Source organism: Scyliorhinus canicula, chromosome 2 (assembly GCF_902713615.1).
Source record: "Scyliorhinus canicula chromosome 2, sScyCan1.1, whole genome shotgun sequence".
NCBI classification, from domain to species: Eukaryota; Metazoa; Chordata; class Chondrichthyes; order Carcharhiniformes; family Scyliorhinidae; genus Scyliorhinus; species Scyliorhinus canicula.
The window spans coordinates 273,168,339-273,191,784 of NC_052147.1; the positions used below are offsets into that span (position 1 = coordinate 273,168,339).

At 45.8% G+C, this 23,446-nt stretch overlaps 1 protein-coding gene across 1 annotated transcript in view; it reads right to left on the minus strand.

Moving 5' to 3' along the window:
* The window catches only part of LOC119962143 (contactin-associated protein-like 5), a 1,043,235-nt gene that overhangs the window by 594,649 nt on the left and 425,140 nt on the right, over positions 1-23,446 (minus strand). The window contains exon 4 of the mRNA XM_038790068.1: positions 4,635-4,782. Within this exon, the coding sequence (XP_038645996.1) occupies positions 4,635-4,782 (148 nt within the window). The remainder of the gene's footprint in view (positions 1-4,634; positions 4,783-23,446) is intronic.

Sequence of the window (23,446 nt, forward strand, 5' to 3'; positions counted from 1 at the left end):
TTTAAGAAGTATTTAGATGTCCATTTGCGATGCCCAGGCAGACAAGGCTGTGGGCCGAGTGCTGGAAAGTGGGATTGGAGAAGGTAGGTGGTTGTTATTGAGCGGCATAAATGCAATGGGCCGAAGGGTCTTTTCCATTCTGTAGATTTCTATGACTCTACCTCCAGGGCTATCACCAAACGCTGGAAAATGGGATAAGTGTCGTCAAATCTGTGTTGACTGGCATGGATACGACGAGCCGTATGGCCTCCTTCTGTGCTGTAAACGTCTATGAAACCATGTGGTGTTGGTGCACCCACAGTGCTGTGAGGCAGAGAATACCAGGATTTTGACTAAGCCAGAGTGAAGGAAAGTGGGTATCATTCCAAATTCCAAGTCAGGAATGTGTGTGGTTCAGAAGGAACCTCCATGTGGTGCCTGGTGTTCCGCATGCATCTGCTACACAGAAACATAGACTATAGGTGCAGGAGTCTTTGTCCTTCTCCGTGGCAAGTGATTAATTGGCCATTAACGGGCCTCAACAATCCCAAGGGGTGTGGTGGTGGTGGGGGTGGGGGGAGGGGGTGTTGGTGCAGTCTGTCTGATCCCTCCCCCTCCTCTGGTAAAATTCTATACAGGGCGGGGGCAGACGGACAGGCGGTTGGAAGACCAGGTGCTGGAAATCAAGAGTGCCCACCCTCAGCCACCTTCAAACCCGCCGGGGAGGAAGTGAAAATCCAACCACCGATGCTGACTGACCGGTTGTGAGCTTTCCAGTATTTTCGCTTCCTATTTCACATTTTTTATGCCCGCAGTCTGTCTTTTTCAACACATCAATAACTTGCATTTACAGTGGCTGCTGGGTGAACAGGACGTGAGTTGGGGGGTGGGCAATGGGGTTTAGGATGTGTTCCGGTTCCAGTTCCAGACTCTGGAAGAAGGGAGACCAGCCACTGTAGGAATCATCAAGTCTTAAGGTAACTTAGCCGTGGATGAGGGGATCAGCAGCAGACAACCCAAGGCAGGACCAAATGCTCCAGCAAGATTTGGATAATATCCAGGCTTAGGCTGACAACTGACAAACAAGAATCGTGCCACACAAGTGCCAGGCAATGATCATCTCCAACAAGAGAGAATCTAACCATTCAATTGTATTAGCATCGCTGAATCCCCTACTATCAACATCCTGGGGATTACCATTGACCATAAGCTGAACTCGACCAACAAATATGAATACTGTGGCTCCCAGAGCAGGCCAGAGACTGGTCCCAGAGAGCCTCTCCACCATCTACAGGGCACAAGTCAAGAGTGTAATGAAATATTCTCCACTTGCTGAGTGCAGCTCAAACAAAATTCAAGAATAGCCATGATGTGGAGATGCCGGCGTTGGACTGGGGTGAGCACAGTAAGAAGTCTTACAACACCAGGTTAAAGTCCAACAGGTTTGTTTCAAACACGAGCTTTCGGAGCACGGCTCCTTCTTCAGGTGAATTCACCTGAAGAAGGAGCCGTGCTCCGAAAGCTCGTGTTTGAAACAAACCTGTTGGACTTTAACCTGGTGTTGTAAGACTTCTTACAAAATTCAAGAAGTACAACTCTAGGACAAAGCAGCCTACTTCATTGCCACCCCTTCCACAGACATTCAATCCCTCCATCACTGATGTACAATGGCAGCAGTGTGTACCAGCTGTCAGATGCACTTCACCAACTCACCAAGGAACCTGAGGCAGCGCCTTCCAAACAAAGAATGTCAAGGGCAGCAGATACATGGAAACACCACATCTGGAAGATCCCCCGCAAATCACTCAGGTCCTGACTTGGAAATATATCATCATTGTAAACAGTCTGCTTTGGCCTCAGAGATTTGCCACGAAGATGAATGATGCAAGGCACCATTACTGCCAATGGTGGCAGTAATAGGATATATTTAGAAAAAGGTAGTTCTTGAGGATACTGTAGAATCCCTACAGTGCAGAAGGAGGCCATTCAGCCCATCGAGTCTACACCAATCCTCTGAAAGAGCACCCTAATTAGGCCCACTCATCTGCCTTATCCCTATAATCCCTTAACCCCACCGAATATTTGGACACTGAGGGCAAACTTACAATAACCAATCCACCAATGCACATCTTTTGACTGTGGAATGAAACCAGAGCACCCGGAGGAAATCCATGCAGAGACGGGGAGAATGTACAAACTCCACACAGTCACCCAAGGTTGAAATTGAATCGGATACCTGCCGCTTTGAGGCAGCAGTGCTAATCACTGTGCCACCATGCTGCCCATGGTTGCAACAGAATAACAAAGGGGAGGGAAGCTTGAAACATCTGGCAAAGAGGAGAAAGTTCCCGATGCCCAGGAATGTGCAATGAGTCATTCCTTAGGATGTACTTTTTGATGTGATGTTAAAGGATTACACAACGTATTTTAGCTCCAGTCAAAATCAGACTATCCCCCCCTGTCAGTACATGTGTAAAAAAGTTAACAAACTACTCTTCACTTTTATCTATTTCTCTGCTGTTTTTTAAAATGAGCAAATGAATGAAGATATCACCCTGAAGTCACGATGGTGACGGGATTATCCCAAATCCTTTGTGGACTATAATACTGACACTCGCACCCAGACCGATAAGAAAGAATCGTTGATTTTTCTGTGACCTTCATTAAAGAACGTATTTGATTCCATCAGAGATGATATTAGCAACTGCTTTTCAATTACCTCTTAATAAGATTGATTCTGAGCCCTTTTTTTAATCAGATACTTGCAGGATAACAGAAAACAGCTTTGAGGACACCCTTGAAGAAACAAATGGAAATTCCTTTCACTGGGGAAGAGTTAATGACAAGAGCATCGGTACTGAAGGAACCCCTGAGCCCACCACTTTTGCCTAACCTGCATCTGATGTCCATCTCCTCAACATGATCCTGGAACATTTGACGAACTAAAATCTATCAATCTCAGTTTTGAAATCTTCCATTTACCCCCAGCCTCTAAAGATTTTGGAAGGCAGAGAGTTCAAGATTTCCATCTGCTTTTGTGTGAAGAACTGTTTCCTGATATCGCCCCCTGAATGGTCTAACTCGAAAACTGAAGGATCTGGACTCTCCGCAAGTGAAAATACCATGGCAGGATTCTCTGGTCCACCAGCCGTGTTTTCCTGCACCGCACGCCCTCGCCAGCAGCGAGATCCTCCGTTCCAGCAGCCGGCCAATGGGATGCCTCATTGTGGCCAACCCACGTCGTTGGGAAGCCAGTGGGTGTGGGGGCGCTGCCGGCAGAGCGGAGGACCCTGTCGACAGAGCATTCGGCTGCATATCTACCTTATCAATGCCTTGAATCATCTTCAAGTGGATTATCTCTTAAACATCGTCCACAGGTACAGACGTAACCATTCCAGCCCACATTTGGTCCTAGCCCACACTCTACCCTCTATAAACAAAAGGGCTTCCATAACTCTGTCGCACACATTCTAACTCGTAATAAATCCAATTCCCCTATCAGCTCCGAGCTTGCGAACCAACATTGACTCCCAGTTAAGAAGCACATTCATCTAATACTTATTCCAGATGCCCCTAATACCTCCTCCTCTCCTTTCAATTCTCTTGCAGATTTTCAGTCTTCCGAGATATCTGCGCTCCTCCAATTCCGGCCTCCTGAATGTTTGTCAAGTTAATTGTTCCACCATTGAAATGAAATGAAAAATTAAATGAAAATCGCTTATTGTCACGAGTAGACTTCAATGAAGTTGAGCATTAAGTACAAAGGACTCAGTATATTATTTATATTACTCATTAAATTAGTTCATCAGTGGGTTAAATTATGAGGCAAAATCATATAAACTCAGCGTAACTCTCTTGGATTTAGAGGTTTGAGAATGTGGTCAAATTGTAGGAACCAAACTAGTAAATAATTTCAATATGGTGGATGCAAAATACGTATTTGCCCTAGTGTGGAACTCCAGCACAACAAAATGAAAAATGAAATGAAATGAAAATTGCTTATTGTCACGAGTAAGAAGTTACTGTGAAAAGCCCCTAGTCGCCACATTCCGGTGCCTGTTCGGGGAGGCTGTTACGGGAATCGAACCGTGCTGCTGGCCTGCTTGGTCTGCTTTCAAAGCCGGCGATTTAGCCCAGTGTGCTAAACAGCTCCTATGGTGCCATGTCCGAGGCTTGGAATTGTTTCCCTTAAGCTATCTGTCTCTCTCTGGCCTAATTTGTTCTTTTCAAACACTAATTAAAACCTAGACCAAGCTTTTGGTTAACTGACCTACTGTCTCCTTAGGTGACCAAGTGCAATATCTTGTTTCATAATGGCTCCGTGATTGGGACGTTTTGTTACGTTAAAAGGCATGACATAAACGCAAGTTATTGTTGTAATGGGAGCACAAGCCTTGCCAATGCAACTGATGATAGAACATAGAACATAGAACATAGAACATAGAACGATACAGCGCAGTACAGGCCCTTCGGCCCTCGATGTTGCACCGACATGGAAAAAAAAACTAAAGGCCATCTAACATACACTATGCCCTTATCATCCATATGCTTATCCAATACATTTTTAAATGCCCTCAATGTTGGCGAGTTCACTACTGTTGATGAAGGGCCTACTGTCAATACACATCCGTTTGACTTCCGAAGCTGACACTCACTGTAAGAACATCCGTAAAGCTCAACCCGCATTCCAATCCTTCCGTTAGGATTCCAATCAAGGGGAACAAAGCGAAGGAATCTGGCTTTGATGGAGTGCTGCAACTTGTGATGTACAACAGTGTCTGCATTAGAGTTTCCCACAAAGGCCTGCAAGGAAAAAAAACAAAGGGTTAGGACAAAGCGAGATAACACTATTAACGATCACCAACCTGTCAGTACCAGCCAGAGTGAGTCTGAAAGGCACACTCGCAACCATCACAGCAAGGTCAAACAGAAAACAAAAGTGATCAGTCTAGAAGTTAATGGTGATTTCCCATGTATGTGCTGATTGATCAATCTGGAACTGTTTATATTTTGAACCGAATAGATGGATTGTCGTTACACCTGAAAATACAACTCTTTTTAAAGATTCAAAATGAAAATGGGGAGGCTTGTATTTTTGTGACACTGTTCAAATCATCAGACATCTCAAAGTACGTTGCAGCCAATTAAGTGCATTTAAAGTTTAGCCACTGTTGTGATGTATGAAAAATGGCAGCCATTTTGTGAAAAGCAAGCTCCCACAAGCAGCAATGTGAGAATGACCAGACAATCTTGTTTTTGCAAATTATGTTAATTGAGGGTAAACATTAGCTGGGACAGTGGGTTTAATGGTTGAGGACTCTGGGTCTGTACGCGTTGGAGTTTAGAAGGATGAGGGGGGATCTTATTGAAACTTACAGAATACTGCGAGGCCTGGTTAGAGTGGATGTAGAAAGGATGTTTCCAGCTGTAGGAAAAACTAGAACCAGAGGGCACAACCTCAGTCTGAAAGGACGATCCTTTAAAACTGGGATGAAAAGGAATTTCTTCAGCCAGAGGGTGGTGATTTTTTTCCACAGGAGGCTGTGGAGGCCAAATCACTGAGTGTCTTTAAGGCAGACATAGATAGGTTCTTGATTAATCAGGGGAACAGGGGTTATGGATGTAAATATCTCTGTATGTTAATATACTTGATCAATGTAGGTAAATGCAGTACAGTCAATTCAACACTAGATGTCTCACAATGGGATGGTATAAGAAAGACTTTCCCGCTCTTTCTGAGAGAGTGTGCTTCAGGAAAGTGAACAGACAAGATATAGAACAGCTAGAGAGAGAGAGAGAAGTTATAAGTTATTTCATTATTACATTGCACAGTTAGTTAGTTATCTTTACTGTTTTTGATTTATTTTACTAGTTGATTATGAAGTACAAAGGACTCACAGAATATTATTTATATTACTCATTAAGTTAGTTCATCTTTAAAAGATGGCTATTGTTTATTTCATCAACTCGGCTGGTTCAAATAGTAATATATATTATGTTATGGTACCAGAGTGATTTTAGCTTTTAAGAAAGACTAGTGAAGATTTAAAATAAACAGAAAGAAAAAAAAAAATTGTAATTAACTATTCGACTACAAAAGTCATCGCAACATCAGCAACTTCGACATTCCGTGCTTATCATTTTTTGATCCTCCAAGATCTACTAAAATCTCAATGGATGCTCGTAAAAATGGCATGGGTGCTGTTTTACTTCAACAAGACCATTTCAATAATTGGTTTCTTATTGCCTACATGTCAAGATCCATGACTGAGACTGAGTGTAGGTAAGCCCAAATTGAAAAGGAGTGTCTTGGGCTAGTTACTGGGATTTCCAAATTTCATGACTATGTATATGGTCTACCCAATTTCACGGTAGAAACTGACCATCGCCCATTTGTACACATTGAACAAAACTTGAATGATGTGACTCCCAGATTTCAATGTCTGATGTTGAAATTACAAAGATATGATTTCACTCTAAAATACACACCAAGTAAAGAGTTAGTAATTGCTGACACCTTATCTACATTAGTCAACATTCCAATTCTCCAAGAAGAATCGATAAATGATGTTGATTCTCAACAGCAATTATTCAGAGAGCTACTTCCTCACTCTGGTGTCAAATTTCAACAAATTCGCATTGAAACACTGAAAGATGCTACTTTGATGAAAGTCACACATCAGCTTCAACAAGGATAGCCTTAAGGTAATTGTCCGCAATACCAAAGCATTCAGTCAGAGCTGACTATTGTAGATGGTATACAACTGAGACAAGATCGCAATGTGATTCCACAAAGCATGAGGTATGAAATGCTCTCTCGACTTCATGACGGACATTTGGGCATTGAAAAATGTAAATGTCGTGCCAGACAATCGATCTATTGGCCAGGTATCAACAATGAAATCTCGGGCATGATATCATCGTGTTCAACATGTCAGTCACATCAAAATCCAAAGAACGACTGCAACCACATGATCTTGTAACATCACCATGGATCAAGGTTGGTGCTGATCTTTTTCACTTATTTGGTAAGGACTACCTCATAGAAATTGACTGTTTTTCCAATTTTCTTGAACTAGTGAAATTGAACGTCATCACATCCAGTACTGTCATAAAGGCATGCAAGGAAATATTTGTCAGGCATGGTATTCCCAGTATCGTCATGTCTGACAATGGCCCATGTTTTTCAAGTCATGAATGGCAAGAATTCTCATTCAAGTACAATTTTGAACATGTAACTTCAAGCCCTAATTTTCCACAGTCCAATGGAAAAGCAGAAAAGGGTGTTCACATTGTGAAACAGCTACTTATTAAATCAAAAGATTCACAATCTGATTTTTATCGAGCTTTGCTCAATTACAGGACATCACCTTTATCTACAGGATTATCTCCATCACAAATGTTATACTATGGAATTTTGAGGACGACTCTACCTCAGTTACGTTTTCCTGATCCTGCACAGCATTGCGCTGTGGAGAAAATTCAACACAGAAAATGAAGCAGCAAAGGTACTTTGATCAACATTCAAAATAATTGTCTACTCTATCTGAGGATGTTACTGTTAGATTACAACTTCCTGAAGGTGGTTGGTTTGGCATTGCTCGCATAGAGAGGCAATTTTCTCCAAGATCTTATCTAATAAGAACTTCAGATGGAAACATTCTGAGGAGAAATAGAAGAGATCTACTTCAAGTCACAGATACTGTGAAATTTTTTCCCAATCTTGATTTGAACCAGAGAATTTCAAAACAAATTGAACAGCAAATGCATTCAAATTTGATGATCAACAAAGACATTAAAACTTCTTCATCGCCTTTGACGTTAAGAAAATCGACAAGGAGAAGAAGACCTAATCGTCTGAATTTGTGAACTTTTTCATGATTCTAGTGAATACTGTACATTGTATACATTGCATTTCATATGTAACTAATTTTCTTTTAATATTCCCAAGAAAATGTAAAAAATAAGGGATGTAGTGATCTCTGTATATTAATATACATAATAAATGTATGTAAATGTAGTACAGTCAATTCAACACTAGATGTCTCACTATCAGGTGGTATAAGAAAGACTTTCCCGCTCTTTATGTGAGAGTGTGCATCAGGAGAGTGAACAGACAAAACATATAATAGCTAGAGAGAGAGAAGTTATAAGTTATTTCATTATTACATTGTACAGTTAGTTAGTTATCTTCCCTGTATTTAATTTATTTTACTAGTTGAGCATTAAGTACAAAGGACTCAGTATATTATTTATATTACTCATTAAATTAGTTCATCAGTGGGTTAAATTATGAGGCAAAATCATATAAACTCAGCGTAACTCTCTTGGATTTAGAGGTTTGAGGATGTGGTCAAATTGCAGGAACCAAACTAGTAAATAATTTCAATATGGTGGATGCAAAATACGTATTTGCCCTAGTGTGGAACTCCAGCACAACAAAATGAAAAATGAAATGAAATGAAAATCGCTTATTGTCACGAGTAAGAAGTTACTGTGAAAAGCCCCTAGTCGCCACATTCCGGCGCCTGTCCGGGGAGGCTGGTACGGGAATTGAACTGTGCTGCTGGCCTGCTTGGTCTGCTTTCAAAGCCAGCGGTTTAGCCCTGTGCTAAACCAGGACACCATCTTAAAATTAGAGCTAGACTCCTCAGGAATGAAATCAGGATGCACTGCTTCACACACAGGGTTGTAAACAAGTGAACTCTCTACATTGCCATGGATCTTGGAGCAACTGAAATTTTCAAAGACAGAGAAGGTTAATTCCAAGTAGGACCTTACGAGGAAAGGTTGGAGAGGTCAGCAGGTTTGTGTTCACGAGAGTTTAGAAGAGTAAGAGGTGACTTGATGAAAACCTTTATGATCCTGAGGGTTTTGACAGGGTGTATATGGGGAGGATGTTTCCTTTTGTCAGAGAAAATGGAACTAGGGGTCACTGTTTTAAAAATAAGTGGTTTGAGGGCACAGATCGGCACTTCTGTGGACATGAAAGAGACTTCAGGATGGCATGTTGCCTCCCTGGTGCCAGGGTGTCTCAGAAAGGGTAGCGGGCATCCTGAAGGAAGAGGACAAACAGGCAGAGTTCATGGTACATATTGGTACTAACGACAGAGGCAGGAAGGGGGATAAGGTCCTGCAGCAGGAGTTCAGGGAGCTAGGCAGAAAGTTAAAAGGCAGGACCTCTAGGGTTGTAATATTTGGATTACTCCCTGTGCCACGTGCCAATGAGGCTAGAATTAGGAAGATAGAGCAGCTAAATACGTGGGTAAACAGCTGGTGTAGGAGGGAGGGTTTCAGTTATCTGGACCACTCGGAGCTCTTCCAGGGCAGGTGTGACCTGTAGAAGAAAGACGGGTTGCACGTAAACTGGAGAGGCATAAATGTCCTGGCCGCGAGGTTTGCAAGCATCACACGGGAGGGTTTAACCTAGAATGGGAGGGTACTGGAGCAATAGGTCGGAATGTGAAAAAATTGAGGGAGAACTAGGGAATAGGCCAGTATGGCTCTGAGGAAGAGCAGACAGGGAGGTGTTGCTAAAAACAGCGGGACTGGTGGCCTGAAGTGCATATGTTTTAATGCAAGATGTATAACAGGTAAGGCAGATGAACTTAGAGCTTGGATTAGTACTTGGAACTATGATGTTGTTGCCATTACAGCGACCTGGTTGAGGGAAGGACAGGTTTGGCAGCTAAACGTTCCAGAATTTAGATGTTTCAGGCAGGAGGAGTTGCGCTACTGGTGAGAGAGAGTATCACAGCTGTACTGCGGGAGGACACTTCAGAGGGCAGTGAGGCTATATGGGTAGAGATCAAGGGTGGGATTCTCCTGCAATTGGCAGGGTGGCCCGTACCGGGCAAAGAGCGGCGTGAACCACTCCGGCATCGGGCCGCCCGGAAGTTGCGGAATCCTTCGCACTTCCGGGGGTTAGGCCGGCGCTGGGTTGGTGCCGCAACAACCGGCGCCGAAGGGCCAACGCCGGCCGGCGTGAGTTGGCGCATGCGCAGGACTGCCTGCGTATTCTGGCGCATGCGCAGAACCGCCGGTGTGTTTCCTGCGCATGCGCAGGGGATTTCTTCTCCACGCCTGCCATGGCGGAGTCTTACAGAGGCCAGTGCGGAGGGAAAGAGTGCACCCACGGCGCAGGCCCGCCCGCAGATCGGTGGGCCCTGATCGCAGGCCCCCCCCCCCCCCCCCCCGAGGACTCTACTAAATGGCCGACAAGTCAGGTCCTGCCGGTATGGACCATGTCCATTTCACGCCGGTGGGACTGGCCGAAAACGGGCGGCCGCTCGGCCCATCGGGGCCCCCCGGAGAATTGCCGGGGAGGGGAGGGGGGGGGGGGCGCTGCCAATGGCCCCTGACCTGTGCAGCGCGATCCCCGCAAAAACTGGCTCCGGAGAATTCGGCAGCTGGCCTTGAATCGGCCAGCCGTGATTCACGCCCCCCCCCCCCCCCCCCCCCCCACTCCCCCCCACCACCGGCGCGGGGGCCGATAATCCTGCCCCAGGAATAAGAGGGAAAATGTAACTGGTCTGATTGGCAAGTTTGCGGATGACACATAGGTTGGTGCAGAGTGCAGCTGAGGTGGGTATTGAATATTTTTAAGGCAGAGGTGAATAGATTTGTGGCTGAAAAGGGAGTCAAATAGTTTTGGGGTGAAGCAGAAATCAGATCAGCCATAATCTTATTGAATGGCGGAGCAGGCTTGAACTGCTGATCCTAATTCATATGTTTGCATGTTCACATTGGTGGTTTTGGATTGGTCCAAAGTCATAGGCACTGCAATGAAGTTACTGTGAAAATCCCCTAGTCACCACACTCTGGTGCCTGTTCGGGTACGCTGAAGGAGAATTCAGACTATCCAATTCACCTAACAAGCACTAAACCTTCGGCCTAGTTTGATCCTCCAACATGGTATCCAAGCTCCAAACAGTGTTTAAAGGCCCTCAGACCCCCACCCACAATGCCAGGCCATGCACCCTCAGATTACCCATTTCACCCCGTGACCTCAATATTGATCTCTATTCTCTATGCTTCCCTAGATCATCTGTACCTTCTTATGCCACCTCTATGCACCCCACAGCTGCTCAGTTAGTATGCACCACATACAGTCCTCTGATCCCATGCAATGTCAATGGAAAATATGTCACATTTTTGGGGAAAAGAATTAACCGCTCATCAGCTAACAAAAGCCTCCATATCATTGATACAAAGAAACATTTTTAAAAAATCTTGTAATACTTATAATCCCATTAAACTGTACGAACATACACAGAACCACTGTCATTGATTCTCAGATAGTGGATTGCATACTGTGCTGAAACCCATTAGCACCTAAAACTCAGCCAAGCATTTAGAATGACCACATCTGTCCAAACAGTAGACAACAGTCTGCCAACGATAGAACAGAAAGTGCTCATTACAATGGAAATCAATATCAATCAATGTAAGAGAGCAGGTGATTATATATTTTTTGAAGTATAGATTTTTCAAAATCAGATTTTTTCAGATCAACCAGAGACATTTAAATCGGAGTTGAAAAACATGACAGGTCAGGCAAACAGGCATTTTGTGACATTTTTCACTGCATTACAGTGCTTCTTCCATTGGAAAAGTACTGTAATGCATGTGAACACATGCACATGATTGGTCAATGTAAGGGAAAAGCATCATACTGCGAATGTTAGAAATCTGAAATAAAACCAAAATACTGCTGGAAACAAATGCAAGGAAACCAGATTTTGAAGAAAGCAAAACTCTGATGAAAATGGGGTCCAAGTCATTTTCTCAACATGCAAGCTTAATGCTGAAACAGAGTGAAAGAATGCTATCCTACAGGAGAATGGCTACCCCAATCAGATCATTGCTCGTTGTGTAATGCGCATACACACAAACGGGCGTAAGGTAGCCACTTTCGGACTTCAAATATGCCCATCTTAAACTAAATTACCCTGGAAGAATAAGGCACCTCAAAAATTTGCGGAAGAGGTGAAGCTAACCATTTCATGCTGATACTATGCAGTCGCAATATGAGTCATAGTTTCCACTAACGCAATGCAGCCATCAAGCTAAAATGACATTCTGCTTACCAGGCATCTGAGCAATGAAGTATATGAATTTCAGTGCCAGTGCAATGCCAAGTGTGTGAGCCGCTATGTTGTACCAACTGGTGGGTTGTCTCAAACAGCTCGTCCCGTTAGCAGAGCACTGACCGTACTCAATCAGCCAGAGCTTGTAAAACTCAGAACATAATGGGTTGAATTCTCCGTTGGCAGGATTCTTCATTGTGGCGGTAGTGCACCCACTATCTCTGTGGGGATTTCCCGATGGCGTGGGGCTTCCCACAATGGGAAACCCCATTGGCCTGTTGGCGGGATGGAGAATCACGCTGCTGGCGGTGGAGGGGAATCCGGCCCAATGTCTCACCTTAGAGAATACCGTCTTGGTATTGGGTAATGAGCCAGGCCAGGTGATTGATGTTTTGGGGGGGAACATTTTGGACTCAGTGACCAGAATTCCATAAGATTTCGGGAAGTCATGGATAAGGACAAGAATGGCCATGGGTGAGGGTGCTTAATTGGGCGAGGGCAATTATATCTAAAGGGCAGGCATGTCCCCACAAAAATGAAGGATAAAAATGGCAGGATTCGGGAACCATGGATGACAAGGGAAATTGTAAGCTTAGTCAAAAGGAAAAAGGAAGCATACGATTGGGCAGCACGGTAGCACAAGTGGATATCACTGTGGCTCCACAGCACCAGGGTCCCAGGTTCGATTCCCCGCTGGGTCACTGTCTGTGCGGAGTCTGCATGTTCTCCCCGTGTCTGCGTGGGTATCCTCCGGGTGTTCCGGTTTACTCCCACTGGCCAAAGACATGCAGGTTAGGTCGCTTGGCCATGATAAATTGCCCTTAGTGACCAAAAAGGTTATTGGGTTACAAGGATAGGGTGGAAGCGAGGGCTTAAGTGGGTCGGTGTAGACTCGACGAGCCGAATGGCCTCCTTCTGCACTGTATGTTCTATGTATGTTCTATGATAGGTCCAGGCATCTAAAAACTGACAAAACCCTTAAGGAGTACAGTGAAAGTAGGAAGGAAGTTAAATGTGGAATTAGGAGGGCTAAAAGGGGCCATGAAACTTGATCAAGAAGAATCCCAAGGCTTTTTATGCATATATTAGGATCAAGAGGGAAGTAAGTGAAAGAGTAGGCCCACTCAAGGACAATGGAGGGAAGTTATGTGGAACCACAGGAAATCTTTAATGAGTACTTTGTGTCAGTATTCACCAGGCAGAAGGACATCCCAGATGTTGAGGTCAGGGAGAGGTGAGTGAATGCTCTTGAGAATGTAATATATCAAAGGAGGAACTGTTGAGTACCCTAAATTGCATTGAGGTAGATAAGTCTCCCGAAGCCGGATGGGATCTATCCCACGTTACTGCAGGAGGCAAGGGGAGAAATAGTTGGGGCCTTAACATATATCTTCACATACTGTTTGAACACGGTGAGCTTCCAGGGAACTGGAGAATAGCCAATGTTATTCCCTTGTTTAAGAAAGGAAGCAGGGATAATCCAGCAAATTATAGGCCAGTGAGCCTGTCATCAGTGGTGGGGAAGCTTTTGGAAAAGATACTGAGGGGCAGGATAAATGCACATTTGGAGGAAAGTGGACTAGTTAAAATCAAAGGAGATTCGGGGTGAGATGGTTAGATGGATACAGAATTGGCTTGGTTATAGAAGACAGAGAGTAGTGGCGGAGGGTGTTTTTCAGATTGGAGATCTCTAGCTGGTGGTGTTCCGCAGGGATCCGTGCTGGGACCTCTGTCGTTTGTAGCATATATAAATGATCTGGAGGAAAGTCTGAGTGGTCTGATTCGTACATTTGCGGATGACACGAAGATTGGCAGAGTTGCTGATAGTGCCAAGGTTTGTCAAAGGATATACCAGGATATAGATAGATTGGAGACTTGGGCACAGAAATGGCAGGAGGTTTATCCGGACAAATGTGAGATGATGCAGTTTGGAGGATCAAATCTATGAATGAATTACACTGTAAATGGCAGAACCCTTAGGAGCAGTAACATACAGAGGGATCTGGGCGTGCAGGTCCACAGTTCCCTAAAAGTGGCAACACAGGTGTAGAAGTAGAAGTACAACAGTACAGCACAGAACAGGCCCTTCGGCCCTCAATGTTGTGCCGAACAATGATCACCCTACTCAAACCCACGTATCCACCCTATACCCGTAACCCAACAACCCCCCCTAACCTTTTACTTTTTAGGACACTAGGGGCAATTTAGCATAGCCAATCCACCTAACCCGCACATCTTTGGACTGTGGGAGGAAACCGGATCACCCGGAGGAAACCCACGCACACACGGGGAGGATGTGCAGACTCCGCACAGACAGTGACCCAGCCGGGAATCGAACCTGGGACCCTGGAGCTGTGAAGCATTTATGCTAACCACCATGCTACCGTGTTGCCCCCAAGGTCAAGGTGATTAAGGAGGCATATGGTATGCTGGCCTTCATCAGCCGGGGCATCAAATACAGGAGTTAGAAAATCATGTTGCAGCTGTATAAACCTTGTTTCGGCCGCATTGGAGTATTTTTTTTAAATTTAGAGTACTCGATTCGTTTTTCCAATTAAGGGGCAATTTAGTGTGGCCAATCCACCTACCCTGCACATCTTTGGGTTGTGGAGGCGAAACCCACGCAAACACGGGAGAATGTACAAACTCCACACGGACAGTGACCCAGAGCGAACCTGGGACCTCAGTGCCGTGAGGCTGCAGTGGTATCCACTGCACCACCGTGCTGCCCAGGCTGCATTGGAGTATTGCGTGCAGTTCTGGTCACCACATTATCAGGCCATGGAAGCTGAGAATGAGTGCAAAGAAGGTTCACCGGGATGTTGCCTGGTCTCAAGGGTGTTGGCTATGAGGAGAAGTTGAATAAACTAGGATTGTTTTCACTGGAAAGACAGTGGCTGAGGGTAGATCTGATAGAGTTCTACAAAATTATGGGAGGTATAGACAGGGTGGATAGTCAGAGGCTTTTTCCAAGGGTGGAAGTGTCAATTACAAGGGGGCACAGGTTCAAGGTGAGAGCGGGAATGTTTAAGGGAGATGTGCGGGGCACGTTGTTCACACAGAGAGTGGTAGTGCCTGGAACGCGCTGCCAGAGGATGTGGTGGAAGGAGGCACATTAACAACATTTAAGAGACATCTGGATGGGTAAATGAACAGGGAGGAAATAGAGAGATATGAGGCGGGATTCTCCGACCCTCCGCCGGGTGGGAGAATCGCTAGGGGTCGGTGTGAATCCCGCCCCAGTCGTCCTCTTAATTCTCCCGCCCCCCCAGAAATTGCCCTGGCGTGAGTCGCGCCACCCGCCTCAGAGAATGGCGGGGTCCAGCGTGACTCAATGGGCCCCGGGGCTGACCGAATTCTCCGGCCTGCGATGGGCCGAAGTTCCGCCCGTTCTTTGCCGGTCCCGCTGGCGTAAATTAGAATAGGTCCCTTACCGACGGGACCTGCGCGGTGCGGGCGGGCTCCGGAGTTCCTGGGGGGTCGCGGGGGGATCTGGCCCTGGGGAGGTGCCCCCACGGTGACCTGGCTCGCAGTCGGGGCCCACCGATCCTCAGACGGGCCTGTGCCGTGGGGGCTCTCTATTGTTCCACACCGGAGGCCGTGGTCCTCCACCATTCCTAGTGCGGAAGCAAATCCCTCTGCGCATGCGCGGGGATGACACCAGCAGGCGCTGGCACTCCTGCGCATGCGTTGACTCACGCTGGCCGGCAGAGGCCCTTCGGTGCTGGTTGGTATGGTGCCAAGCCTTTCCTGCCGACCAGCAGGGCGCCAACCACTCCGGGGCGGGCCTAGCCCCTGAAGGTGCGGAGGATTCCGTACCTTTGGGGCGGCCTGATGCCAGAGTGGTTCACGCCACTCCGTCCCGTCGAGTAGGGGGGAATCCCGCCGAAGGACCGAGTAAGGGCAGAAGGTTTTTTTTCCAATGGGACAGCATGATCGACACAGGCTTGGAGGCCGAAGGGCCTGTTCCTGTGCTCTACCTTTCTTTGTTCTTTGTTGGCCAATTATACTTCAGATTCTGCACAGGCTCAACATAGTTTTCCGTCAATAATTTAAACATTTTAGCTGGCACTGCTAAAACAAATACCCCAACGTGCTATTAGAATCCTGATATACAGTCTTCATTGTTTCAACAGCTGAATTCGGCAAGTGTCCAGTATTAACATGGACAACTTTTAACAAAGTCTGGCCTTTTTTGTGCTCAAAGGGCTGTGGTTTCAAATTCCACTCCAGGATGGAAGCAGAAATCCCAGGCCAGCAGGCCGGTATGAGGGAGTGCAGCACTGTTGGCTGCAATGTTAAAGTCGCCTCGGATGGACGTCAACAGATTCCACAGTACTAATTCAGAGGAGGGATGTGGGGGAGCTATACAGATGTCCTGGCTGATATTTCTATCTCAATCAACATCACAAAAACAGATTACCGTTATCATATGTTTGTAGGATTTTGCCGTGTATTAAGTGGCTGCTGCGTTTCTTTAATTACAACAGCGACTACACTTCAAAAGTACTTCATTGGCTGTAAAGCATGCCTGCGGACATGACAGGCACCACTCAAAAGCTTTTTTCTCTATGACTGTGACCCCCCTCGGGACCTGCAGAGCTCCATGTTTTTACAAGTCTGGCACCTGACGCATCTCATCCTTCCCCCTTGCATTACCATGGACAGCAAGGCATCCAGACATCTAGACCATTCACTGGGATCCACTCCCTAAGTACCTACGCCTCTCCACCACCACCTCTCCCCCCCCCCCCCCCTCCCCAAACCCCTCTTTGAAACCCAACTGCCTGAGCAAGCTTTCGGCCACACCTTCTAGCATTACCTTCTTTGGATTGGTGGCCATTTTGATCATGCTTTTGCGAAGCAGCTTGACACATTATTCCACACTAAAGGTGTTACGTAAAATACAAATCGTTGTGATTACTTGTTGTGCAAACACTGTTGCAGCTCAGATCCGGCAACATTCTCTTGTACGGCCAGTTTGGGGGGAGACATGTCCTCTTTCTTTTTCTATTTGTAGCAAAAATATAAATAAACAGACAGAGGACGTGAAGTGATTTTGCAAATTCAGCAAATATTCTAAATCTCCCCCTACCTCCCACAGTGTACTAAAGGCAAGTATAATGAACATTTTTTTAAAAAGAGCTGTGAAATCCATAGGAAACTAATTGAAAGGAAAATACTCACTCCAGATATTTCATTCAAATGTATTTGCTTACCAGCCAAGATTTTACGAATTCCTCTAGCAATAAACACTTCCTTCTTAAGGAAGTCAGGAGATTGTTGGCTGCACCACAACATCTCCAAACGGTGAGGTCAGCCAAAGAATCCTCACAGAGTTTATCAATTGACAAACATTAGTCAATTGATCTCTAATCAGCTGAAGGTTAATTTAAAAAGCCTCCAAAAAGTCCCCGATGACTTAAGAATGTGCTGTCCGGTTTTAAACCAAATAGCTCACACAGAAATGTCTGTCATTGAATCTTGCCTTTTCTCTCTGCCTCTAACTACAATTGCATTTGCTGGGGGTTGGGGGAGGTGGGGCTGCGCTGTATTTTATTTGGTTGTGTAGAGTGCAGTAATCCTGGGCAATGTTCTCCTAGGGCTCAAAGTAGATATCAGAACTCCGAAGCAAAAACTTCAGGGTGTCCCTGAGGTGCTGCGGCGATTGTCCCTTTAAGGGCAATACTGAAGAGTTATGGTCACATAGCCTGGGTGACAAATCGGTACACAGGGTGTGGAATCACTCCAAGGTGAGAAAGTCTCTCCAGCTGAGACATTTTGCTGTTGTACAATTCTTATTAATAAATACTTTTTGTGTTCACTAATGAAGTCCATGAAAGTGCACCTTTGCATTTGGCGACGAGGATAAATTGACAGAGCTTCTGGCCGGAGTATCCTGTGGGTATCCTGTTATAATCCAAGTCGAAAACAAAGTGCTCACCAAAATGCCTCTCTTACAACAAATAGACCCATATTACTCCTCCCCAGAGGACTGGATACAACACATCGAGTGGCTTGGGTGTTATTTCCAAGCAAAGGAAGTAGGGGAGGTGGCGAAACGCAAAGCAATTCTCCTAAATGTTTGCATAACTCAGGCCTATAAGCTTATTCGCAGGCTTCCAGCCCCAAGCACGCCCGACTCTAACTCATTTAGCGGACTTGTGGATTTACTGAAGGCTCAATTACAACCTCAACCAACAGTCATACTCCAGAGGTTCAAATTTAATTTGGTGGTGAGAGCGCCAGGCGAATCGATCACAACTGACATTGCTAAACTGAAACAATTGTCGGAGCGTTGTGATTTTGGAGTCACCCTGAACGACATGTTATGGAATAGGTTCATTTGAGGTGTGAACAATGATGCTATTCAATGGAGATTGCTTGCAGGGATCAATATAAATTTTAAACGAGCAATGGAGATAGTGCTGCATTGGGAAATGCTGCTGCAAAATGGGCACAGGAACTGCAGAGTGCATTCTTTGGTGTTGTTCACCATTTACTGAAGGAACATGCAGCCAGTTGTGGCGCCAAAACCACGAAGTGGGAAAGAATTTCAGCAACCAGCAAAGCACGGCATAGGCAATCAGTCAGTAATGCTGAAAGCAGAATGTTACTCAAGCTGGGAATCGAACCTGGGACCCTGGAGCTGTGTAGCCACTATGCTGTCGTGCCGCACCAGGACAATTAAGATGGACTACACCTTTAAATTTAAAAGCAAGGGAGCCACTACCCCCTCCTCCCCAAAACCTCCCCCACACCCCACCCACAGGCATAATGCATACTGTGCTGCTTTGCCTCTGGAAACCCCCCAGCAAGATGTGCTGTTTGGTCTGGCACAATGAAGACTCAACGTCATAATTGGTTCGATGGCAGCATGGTAGCACAAGTGGATAGCACTGTGGCTTCACAGCCGCCAGAGTCCCAGGTTCAATACCCCGCTGGGTCATTGTCTGTGCTGAGTCTGCATTTTCTCCCCGTGTCTGCGTGGGTTTCCTCTGGGTGCTCTGGTTTCCTCCAACAGTCCAAAGACGTGCAGGTTAGGTGGATTGGCTATGATAAATTGCCCTTAGTGACCAAAAATGTTCGGAGGGGTTATTGGGTTACAGGGATACGATGGAAGTGAGAGCTTAAGTGGGTCGGTGCAGACGCTATGGGCCGAATGGCCTCCTTCTGCCCTATATGTTCTATGCTCTATCTTCTATGACGTGATGGATTTGGCTGGCAGTTCATAATCAGTGCTAATTCACGGTGTTCCGGAATGTTCTGCCAAACTCAGGCATGGTACTTTTTGGAGTTTGGAGCTCACTTGTGATTCAAAGGCTTGGGGAGCCACAGTCCTGATCTCTCTCTCTTACCTGATGACCTCGTTAAGGTCCTGAAGAAAAGGCCTTTCTCTCCTTCTCTCTCCCCAGCCAGTTAAACCTGCAGGAAGATCCAGGCAGGCAGAACAGATTGTTTGAAAATCTCATGTGGAGAACTCCAGTCTTACCTCAATGAGGCTGTTAATTGTGAGTTCTTGCACCTGCCAGAAGACTCAATCCAACTGGTGGTTTTCAACACTCGGCACCCTGGGAAGACAGCCTACTACAACGACTTCAACATCAGCAACAAACACCCATCTCTCTTTCTTCCATATTTTAATCCCTATCATTTCATCCCTTTCCCTTCCTCTATGTGTGACTGTGTTCTGTGTGTTTGGGTAGTGGGTGGGTGGTTATTCTAGTTAAATTATGGCATGTTTTAACTCTTTCGTTGTTATAAATAAACAGTTATTGTGTTTTACTCACAACTTTGGTGCCTGTAGTCTTTGAAGCAGTTGAGGGCCAAAGATCTCAAAAACTTTATCAGAATAGTTGGTTAGTTCATTTATATTGGGATTCTGGGGGCTGTGGGGCCGAAATTGACCAGGGTGTTGTAACAAGGTAACCACAAACGTGAAGCATGTCGGTTTAATTGTGTTCAGTTTTGGTCTCCTTACTTGAGAAAGGACGTACTGGCGCTGGAGGGTGTGCAGAGGAGATTCACTAGGTTAATCCCAGAGCTGAAGGGGTTGGATTATGAGGAGAGGTTGAGTAGACTGGGACTGTACTCGTTGGAATTTAGTAGGATGAGGGGGGATCTTATAGAAACATTTAAAATTATGAAGGGAATAGATAGGATAGATGCGGGCAGGTTTTTTCCACTGGCGGGTGACAGCAGAACTAGGGGACATAGCCTCAAAATAAGGGGAAGTAGATTTAGGACTGAGTTTAGGAGGAACTTCTTCACCCAAAGGGTTGTGAATCTTTGGAATTCCTTGCCCAGTGAAGCAGTTGAGGCTCCTTCATTACGTGTTTTTAAGGTAAAGATAGTTTTTTGAAGAATAAAGGGATTAAGGGTTATGGTGTTCGGGCCGGAAAGTGGAGCTGAGTCCACAAAAGATCAGCCATGATCTAATTGAATGGCGGAGCAGGCTCGAGGGGCCAGATGGCCTACTCCTGCTCCTAGTTCTTATGTTCTTATGTTCTTATGTTCTTAAGGAGACTGGTTGTTTCCATTGTCGCAAAAGAGGACATCACTTGACTTAGCTCTGCACTGCGTGACCAAATGTCCCCTTTTGTGAAGGACCAAGCCTTGTTGGCCATGATTAGCTTAAAGAAATCAAGTTGAATTAGGCCAAGATTTTTCGAATGCAGGAACGGAGACTGCCCAAACTGATAAGAAAACACAGGAGCGTCTTCTGTGATGAATTAAGCATAATCATAGGGCTACAAACAAAGATTTATGTGGATCCAGATACAACTCCAAGTTGGATAATTCTCTAACCCAAGAATTGAAGACTTGTATGTCAAGTTGACAGGATGTTAACCTTACACAAAGCTGGATATGTGTCAATCGTAGCATTAACTCAAATTAGATTATTCTTCCAAGGAGTATGTCACCATAAACACGCACAAAGGCCTTTTCCAGTACACGAACCTGCCTCTGGGTGTTTCTTCGCCATGTGTGATACTCCAAAGGAAAATGAAGAATCTGCTGCAGGGGTTTTTAGGGTTGGAGCATACCTTGTCTTTCGAACTGGATCAACAGAGGCTGAGTGTCTAACAAACTTATGGAGGCGTTTACGGTATTTCAAGAGGCTGGAGTTCACTGAAGAAAGAGAAGTGTGCCTTTCAAGCCACTGAGGTGACCTACCTGGAGCACCATGTAGTTCACAAGAATTACACCTCAAGGAAGGCAACAAGACGATAAAGGAGAGGGCTTCCCCCATAAACACAACAGAACTCAAATCGCTGTTGGGAATGGTAAACTACTGTGGGTGATTCTTTGACCAAATTTATCAACGGTGTTGGCCCTTTTGCATTTTCTGCTCAACAAATACCATCGTTTGAAGGCTCCCCAAGAGAAAGCTTTCAACAGAGTAAAGCAATTGCTCAAACCTTTTTTTTCTAAATTTAGAGTACCCAATTCATTTTTCCAATTAAGGGGCAATTTAACGTGGCCAATCCACCTGTCCTACACATCTTTGGGTTGTGGGGGTGAAACCCACGCAGACACGGGAGAATGTGCAAACTCCACACGGACAGTGACCCAGGGCCTTGATTCAAACCCGGGTCCTCAGCGCCATAGGCAGCAATGCAAACCACTGTGCCTCTGTGCTGCCCCGCATTCCTCAAACCTGTTAGTACACTTCAACCCATCTAAATAAGTGATATTGACCTGCGACTCCTCTCCATATGGTGTTGGTGCGATGTTGTCCCAAGAGATGGATGACGGCTTTGAAAGGTTGGTAGGGTATGTGTCAAGAACCCACTCAGAGGCTGAAAAAGGCTACTCACAAATCGAGAAGGAAGGACTATCGAAAGTCTTTGGTGTAAAGAAATCCAGCAGCACTTACATGGTAGACACATTACCTTTGTTTCTGACCACAAACTGACCGCTCTTGGCTCTCTTTAAAGAGGACAATGCAATCCCGCCTATCATCTTGGCAAGAATTCAATGATGGCCGTTAATTCTGTCCCTCTCTGAATGTACTTTCCAGCACAAACCTGGAACACACATAGTGAATGCGGATGTTTTTAGCCGCCAACCTTTGCAAAGGTATTCCAGTACCATAAGATATCACCATGGCATAAATTCTTCAGACAGACAAATGGGCAGCACGGTAGCATTGTGGATAGCACAATTGCTTCACAGCTCCAGGGTCCCAGGTTCGATTCCGGCTTGGGTCACTGTCTGTGCGGAGTCTGCACATCCTCCCCGTGTATGCGTGGGTTTCCTCCGGGTGCTCCGGTTTCCTCCCACAGTCCAAAGATGTGCAGGTTAGGTGGATTGGCCATGATAAATTGCCCTTAGTGTCCAAAATTGCCCTTAGTGTTGGGTGGGGTTGCTGGCTTATGGGGATGGGGTGGAAGTGTTGACCTTGGTTAGGGTGCTCTTTCCAAGAGCCGGTGCAGACTTGATGGGCCGAATGGCCTCCTTCTGCACTGCAAATTCTATGAAATTGCCAGTCTCGGTGAAGCTGCCTAGGAACTGGACCAATTTAGATCATCCACTTCTGTCCAAAGTGAGAGACAAAACACTTATAGGATGGGTAACTGAACCAGTTTCCAAGGAAATGGCACCCCGATCTCTTGTGACTCTGACGTGTCTCCCAGACCTTCCTCCAATTTCCCAACTCACCTGTTGGGGGTCCTCAAGCCCCTCCGCCCTCCATTTCATACGCGCAGAGCACCCCCCGAGCCCGAGAAACACTGATTAGAGAGTGCACTTCTGTATGTTGAAGTGAGAAGCTTTTACAAGTAATTGTAAAGTCGATGCTTTGTGACTTCAACCGGATGGATTGAGGAATGCTGGCCAGATCTTACAACAACTTGCATTTCTATAGCAATTTCAATTAAATAAATTGTTCCTGGGCATTTTACATGGACTTCATTGGACAAAATCGAGCACGGAGCCACACAATGCAATGACGAAAAACTTGGTGAGGGAGGTAGGTTGGAAGGAATGTCTAAAAGGAAGAAGTGAAGGGGAAGGGTGGTGAGATTTAGGGAGGGAATTCCATGGCATAGTATCCCAGCAACCGGAGACATGGCAACAGTGCAAAGGCAGAGGGAGGAAGACAGGGAAGTTATCTCAGTGAGAAATGTGGTCTGATACTTGTGTGGGTGATGCAGAAGAAGGACTTTAAAAGAGAGATAGAGTTGGTCCAAGGAGGGGATGTTACCAGACGAGTAACAAGACAGCTCTGGGTGCCATTTAGAACTAAAGGCTACACCAAGACGCTTTGCCTGAGGCCAGCCCCCCGATGCTCCGCCCCCGAACGGCCGCGTTCCTGACGGCGTCGGTCGTGTGTGGTCTCATCCGTCGGGAACTCGCCGCGGTGGCTGTGGGCT